This window comes from Elgaria multicarinata, chromosome 14 (genome assembly GCF_023053635.1).
Source record: "Elgaria multicarinata webbii isolate HBS135686 ecotype San Diego chromosome 14, rElgMul1.1.pri, whole genome shotgun sequence".
NCBI classification, from domain to species: Eukaryota; Metazoa; Chordata; class Lepidosauria; order Squamata; family Anguidae; genus Elgaria; species Elgaria multicarinata.
In genome coordinates this window covers 13,017,079-13,024,005 of record NC_086184.1, presented here as the reverse complement: position 1 = coordinate 13,024,005, position 6,927 = coordinate 13,017,079, and the positions used below count along the sequence as shown (strand labels likewise).

The window sequence follows — 6,927 nt, the reverse complement described above, 5'->3', positions numbered from 1 at the left end:
CAACATTGGATTGTATGATAGGAATCCATGCAGAGAGACTAGCAAGGAACTGCAGGCTACCTCGCTTGTCTACCTACTTGCTGCGATTTTCTCTCCTCCTCTACCGCTTCCCCCTTCATTCTCTCTCTCTCTCTCTCTCCCCTCCCTTCCTAATTTTCTGCCCTCCCCCTTTAAAGGGAGGGGGAGAAGGGGAGTTCAGGGACAGTTGACTCACCCAAGGCGATCATCTTCCACGCTCCGCCAGCAATTCCCAGGAGTTCGACTCCGCGGTGCCTCAGCGACGGAATGCAGCTTTCGTCATGACAAATCTTTCCCAAGCCCTCTCTCTCAGCTGCTCCCATCTCTGTCCTGCAGCCATGCCCGGGCTGCCGTTGAGTCTCAATTTCTCCAGCGGCTCTTGCTCCTCAGCCTCTCTGGGCAACGGATGTGCGGCCAGCGAGGAGCGGCACTTTCAGCACCACGGACAGTTCTCAGCCCCCGTCTCTGTGCTGCTGGCGGCGCTCATGGGACTCGTGGTCCTGGTCACGGTATTGGGCAACGCTTTGGTGGTCTTGGCTTTCCTAGTGGACAAAAGCCTGCGCACCCAAGGGAATTTCTTCTTCCTCAACTTGGCCATCGCGGATCTTTTAGTAGGTGAGTAACCCGCACGCCACCCCACCCCAGAGCTTTGTGAGGTCAGGAGAAAGAGGGAGAATTGGACCTAGCTGAGTGGAAATCAGGGGTCCAGAACTTCTCTTCTTGTTATGGTGTCTCTTTGAGCAAGGAAATGCATCTCGCCCTGAGCTCCCCACTGGGAGGAAATAGAATAATTTGTTGTTAACAATAACAACATAACATTGAAATGATATTATTATCATTATTATTATTATTATTTGCATTTACATCCTGCCTTTTTTCCTGTGTGGAACCCAAGGCAGCATACATAATCATCATCATCATCATCCTCTCCATTTTATCCTCATAACAACAACCCTGTGAGGTGGATTGGGCTGAGAGCCTGTGGCTGGCCCAAAGCCACCCAGTGGGTTTCCATGGCTGAGTGGGGACTAGAACCTGGATCTCCCGACTCCCAGTCCAACACTCTAGCCACTACACCACACTGGCTCTTATTATTATTATTATATCATTTAAAAAATATAAGATGTAAATGTCTCCAATATCCAGCTGTATTTGCCTACTATGGCCATAATCCTTGATCATTGGCCATACTGACTGGGATGATGATGATGATGATTTTAAAAAATATAAAATGTAAATGTCTCCAATAACTAATGCAGGAACACACAACCTGGTGCCCTCCAGCTGTTTTTGACTACCATGCCCATAATCCCTGATCATTGGCCATACTGACTGGGATGTATGGGAGTTGTTGTCCAAATAATCCAGAAATGATCAGATTCCCTGCTTTGGCTCTAAGGTCGGCCAATGAAGACTTTGTTTCCATTTCCAACTTACTTGGAAGTCTCATTGATTTCCACAAGCAACGGGGCCTTCTGAGTTGCAGCCCCACAAGTCTAGTCAATCTCCCACTGGTCCTGTATCACTTTCTTTAACATTGTTCCCTAAGTAATTGAAAAGAAGCTAGTGTTGCTGGGCCTTTGGAACTTATAATGCAATCCTGTGCATGCCTTCGTTGTTTATTCGTTCAGTCACTTCCGACTCTTCATGACTTCATGGACCAGCCCACTTAAATCCCCATTAAGTTCAATAGCACTTCCTCCCAGGAGGTGTGTATAGGATCAAAGCTTTAGCCTCTTTTTACTAGCTTTGCTATTTTCTGCCATTTTACTATTGTTGATGTTTTTCTATTGATTTCTGTTGTTTGCATTAGAGTATTTTATTATTAAGATTTGAATTGCTTTAATGTAATAGTTTACTTGTACACCACTTTGGAAGCATTAACTGAAAAGAGAGATATACATTCAATCATCATGAACTAATGTCAGTGTGTTATAAAGGTTAAAGTGTTGAACTAGGACTGGGGAAAGCAAGGTTCAAATCCTCACTAAGGCATGAAGCTCATTGGATGTCTTTGGACCAGTCACACACATACATATACCCCACACACACACACTGTGTCTCTCTCTACTTCACAGGATTGTTGTGAGGATACCATACAGTGCAGTGGGGGGACCAGGCATGTTGCCTTCAGCTCTTTAGACAAACGGCAGGATATAATAAATAAGTAAATAAATATATTTTAGTGAGGCAAATCCAAACATTAAAGCAATTTACAAAATGGGGCATGTTAAATAAATAATAATGCCTATTTGTAGCACAAGGGTGGGCAGATATCAGGATTCTGGGATGATATAGTAGTAGTAGTAGTAGTAGTAGTAGTAGTAGTATCCCAAAATGTAGCAACCAAAGTCATGTGCAAAAGACATACACTTAGATTGAAGAATTCTGAGCTCAGGAATTTCTTTCGCGTACCAGAACTTAAGTGAGATCACAAGCCTCCCACACAAAAATCCAATGCTGGTTCCCTCTAGCTTTCATCATTTCATCAGTGTAATTCAGGGTTGTGGGAGGTGAGGCATTTTATCATTGTGAGTACGTCCTGATCTACCTTCTACTCATGCCGGCTGTGGTTGAGATGGTGGTATATGTGCTTCTGTTGACATAGCACCCACATGGATTTAACTCTTTCCAACTCAGTTCTCCATCTATTAAGTCAGGAAAGGGTCTTACTTCATAGCACTATTGTGAGCCCAACTTGACTGACAGATTGTGTTGACAGTTTGACAGAGTGCAAATCTCTCCTACAACTCCCATCATTCACCAGTCAGCCATGCATGTTGTAGGATTTTTTCCTATCAAAACATACATAGGATTGTGACTGTGATGCCACCACCTCACACACCAGGCTTTGACATGCACACCTCCCTCAGGCTAAGCACCACCACTTAAATACCTGAGGAAGGGTTAAAAAGAAAAGTATAACCTTTCCCTTATAGCAGAGGGAAAAGGTAAGGAGTTTTGGAAAAGGCTTTTCTGTGAATATAGCAGGCTGAAGGTTTAATGTAATGTGTTTATTTATGAACTGATAGAGCAGGAGACACAGCCCAACTGACATGTGGTTTTATGGTAATAAAGAAAATGTTTATTGTTGTTTACAGTTCTTAGTTCCTTCAAATTCTATTCATGTACTTCTGTTGACATAGCACCCACATGGATTTAACTCTTTCCAACTCAGTTCTCCATCTATTAAGTCAGGAAAGGGTCTTACTTTATAGCACTGTTGTGAGCACAACTTCTACCAGTAATCTTAAGGTAACTCCTGACAAGAAATCACACAGCTAAACACATCTACCCTCCAAACCCCATCACCAACCGAACCCCTCAAATCCCTCAGCTCCCCCATATATACACTCCTCCCCCTTTCCGCAGCATCACCAGCCACACCCACTCAAGTCCAACATTCCGCACTCTCTAGACATACTCACAGAGACATGCCTAAGGGAATAGAAATGTGGGTAACGCCACAGTGACCTTATTATATATTTATAGCTTTAGTCGTGATTCTTATATTGTTTCTGTGGTTTAATATAGATTATTATCTGCCTGGGCTCTTTTTTGTGAGGAAGAGCAGGATATAAATCAAATAAATAAATAAGGTTAAGAAGCACTTTTGTGCATGCTATATAAATGATCAACAACAGAAGATATAGTGAATATTATACGGGCAAACTCATAGCTTGTCACCATACTAGCAGGCTAAGATTGTATCACTGATACTTGTTTACTGGTCAATGTCCACAGGTGGATTTTGCATCCCCCTCTACATACCTTACATCCTGACCGGTGAATGGAAGTTCGGGAAAGGCTTATGCAAACTCTGGCTGGTGATTGATTACCTGGTGTGCACTGCCTCTGTTTTCAATATCGTCTTGATCAGTTTCGACAGATTCATCTCTGTCACTAAGGCGGTAAAGAATGCTTCTTTCTACTAAACCACACTTCTGACCTTGGAATTTGAAATTTGCACCCACCCACACCCATACCCACAGTTGTCTCTGGAGCCCACAGTCTGTCTGTCACCCGCACCCCATCAAAGCTGTCTTGCTTGTCATTTGCTTTGTCCCGAAGCCCCATGTGACATTTTCCTCTTCTCCCTGGTTCCTGTTATTATGACATTCAAGATGTCCCATCCTCTGATTTTCAGTCAAGCCTATTCTATCTCTCTTTGGTCATTCTGACTTGCAGCCCTCTTCCCACTAGGCTTCACAGTCCTTGGCATCACTGCCAGGCGAACATAGCTGTCCTTCCTTCCATTACCAACAGCATACAGTAGCTCATACTGAACCTAGGCCATTCATTTCCTAAGTCATCCATTTCTTACCAATGCCTCTTTTTCTCATCCCCCTGCCTCCTTTTTCCTCTCATTCCTCGTCTCTCATCCCCAACGCAAACAATTTTTGTTTTCTTTGCACTACTTGTTAGAACAACCTTCCCCAACTTAGTGCATGCCAGATGTTTTAGACTGCAACTCCCAGCATCCCTGACCATTGGCCATGCTGGCTCAAACCGATTGGAGTTGAAGTCCAAAATATCTGGAGGGCACCAGGTGGTGAAAAGAGACACCCCCTCTAAAATTCCCCCTTCCTAGGAGATGCGGCACTGTTGTAGCATCAACAGCAATGAGACCAATCCCAACCCTCTTCTCAGACCTATTTGCATCGTCAAGGGACAAACTTTGTGAAATGTTACAAACCATCCAGCACAGCTCCTCCACAGAACAGGGGTGTTGAACCTCTTTGAGACGGAGGGCCAATTTCAATTTCAGAGAAGTTCTCGGGGACTGAATTCCAGGGATGGGCGGGGCCAAATATAAAAAAATATCCTCATATTTTAGCGTAACTCTTGGCTGTTGGGGTAAAAGGGGAAGGGCTAGTGAAAGGGGTGGAGCCAATGGAAGGTGGCGTGGAACCCCAGAGGGCGAGATTGGGAATGCAGGCAGGCTAGATTTGGCCCACTGAGCTGTAGTTCAACACCCCTTCCATGGAACATTCCCAAGTTAACAGATGCTTTGCGAGTATGGTCATAATTTGACACTTCCTTTCCTCCTAGATGAGTTACAGAGCCCAGAAAGGGATGACCAGGAACACCGTGGTGAAAATGGTCATGGTTTGGATTGCAGCTTTTCTCCTTTATGGACCTGCAATCATCAGCTGGGAGTACATTGCCCAGCGAAGCATCCTACCGGACAGGGAGTGCTATGCAGAGTTCTTCTACAACTGGTACTTCCTAATGATTGCGTCCACCATAGAGTTCTTCACACCGTTCATCAGCGTCACCTACTTCAACTTAAGCATCTATTTCAACATTAGGAAGCGGACGCCCGTCAGAACCCAGAACCTCCGGCCGGGCCAAAGGGACTGCGAAATGTACTCCGGAGGGAAGAAGCAAGCGCATACCATCTTTTTTATGAAAGTGAACAGGAAAAGAGATAAGGAGACAGCAAGCAGCCTCTCCCCGACTAAGTCTACCACCTCCAAGCTCAACGTCCAGACCCTGCAGAGCCAGTCGGTAGAGTACAACATCAGCCAAGATCTTCCGCCCCTACAAGTTGACGTCCAAACCAAATCCCCGTGGGACGGGTTCTACAAAGCGCTAGAGAGCATCACCAACACCACAAGAAAAACGGAGGTCGCCAATACCGTGGCTAGTCGATTTCGGCTTTCTCGGGATAAAAAAGTGGCCAAATCTCTGGCCATTATTGTCTGCGTTTTTGCTTTGTGCTGGGCTCCTTACACGCTCCTGATGATCATCCGGGCTGCTTGCCACGGACAGTGCATCCACCATGCTCTCTACGAAGCCTCCTTTTGGCTCCTGTGGCTGAATTCAGCCATTAACCCAATTCTATATCCCTTGTGCCACATGAGTTTTAGGAAAGCTTTTTTTAAACTCTTGTGCCCAGGCAAGGCGAAAATCCACCCTAACCTTTTTACGTGAGAACATTTAAGGCAAAAGAAGCTGTAGCATGGATGCATTTTGCACCTCAGCAGAACGTGGTTGGCCATTTGCTCATCTGAACTCATGACTCATCTAAGTTAGGAACATGGGCCTTGGAAGTTTCTCTCCTCAAATCGTCAAGACCTTGGGGAACATTTCTCTGGAACCTTCCCCCCCCCCCCCGCAATGCCACAAATTTTTTACAAAATTCAGTACGATCTGAGATGATACAATATCTTGAAACTAATACCTTGCAATGCTATGGATTTGCAACTAGAACTCACTGGTCCCAATCCATTATTGAAGCTAGAGGTTTTTAGAAAGCCTCTACTTGCAAGCAAACCTTGCATGTCTAAACTGAAACCTTCTTTCTTAAGAGTCAACCGTTAATAAAATTCTGTTTGCAGTGCTAAAGGGTAACGTCTTTTGCACATGCTGTGTGTTTGTGTTTAAGAAATTACAAAAATAAAAATAACGTGACAATGTTTCCTTTAAGGATTGCTTTGAAGGCTTTTGTGTTTCATTTTTAAATTACTGCATTTTATCCATCTTGCATCCCAATCTGGCACCTCAGTCTACAGTTCCTGAGACTCCTGACCATTGGCTGGATTGATGGGACTTGGAATAAAAAAAAACTATCTGGATGGCCACAGGTTCCCCGAGCCATGCTCTAGAAACTTTCATTGTGCACACGGAACATGTCCATGCACAAGGGCTTCTCCACATGGACTGTGAGCATTTCCATGAGCTCATCCCAACTGCAAACTCTCATCTGCCCAAATTAGGAACCCCGCACGAGCAGAGCCTCTGTGGAGCTTTTAAGTAGAGAAGGCACATCACTTTGCATTCATGTGCCTTTGCAAAGTTTACAACCAGGGCCGGTTTTGGTTTTTGTTTTGAACACCTTTGGGCAAGACTAAAACCCAGGGTCATCCTAGAAAGCTGATTGGTGGAAGATTCAGGACAGATAAA

At 44.7% G+C, this 6,927-nt stretch overlaps 1 protein-coding gene across 1 annotated transcript; it reads left to right on the top strand.

Moving 5' to 3' along the window:
• The first annotated feature begins 347 nt into the window (after positions 1–347).
• On the top strand, positions 348–5,987 carry LOC134408746 (histamine H3 receptor-like). Its single transcript, XM_063141145.1, has 3 exons — positions 348–633; positions 3,763–3,929; positions 5,071–5,987. The coding sequence occupies exons 1-3, from the start codon at positions 357–359 to the stop codon at positions 5,953–5,955; spliced, it is 1,329 nt and encodes a 442-aa protein (XP_062997215.1). The 5' UTR covers positions 348–356; the 3' UTR covers positions 5,956–5,987.
• The last annotated feature ends 940 nt before the right edge of the window (positions 5,988–6,927 follow it).

Excerpts from the sequence above, each read along its gene's own strand:
- LOC134408746 (XM_063141145.1), top strand. The coding sequence starts at position 357 with ATGCCCGGGCTGCCGTTGAGTCTCAATTTCTCCAGCGGCTCTTGCTCC. Across the intron at positions 634-3,762 it reads CATCGCGGATCTTTTAGTAG|GTGGATTTTGCATCCCCCTC; the intron begins GTGAGTAACCCG and ends CAATGTCCACAG. Across the intron at positions 3,930-5,070 it reads TCATCTCTGTCACTAAGGCG|ATGAGTTACAGAGCCCAGAA; the intron begins GTAAAGAATGCT and ends CTTTCCTCCTAG.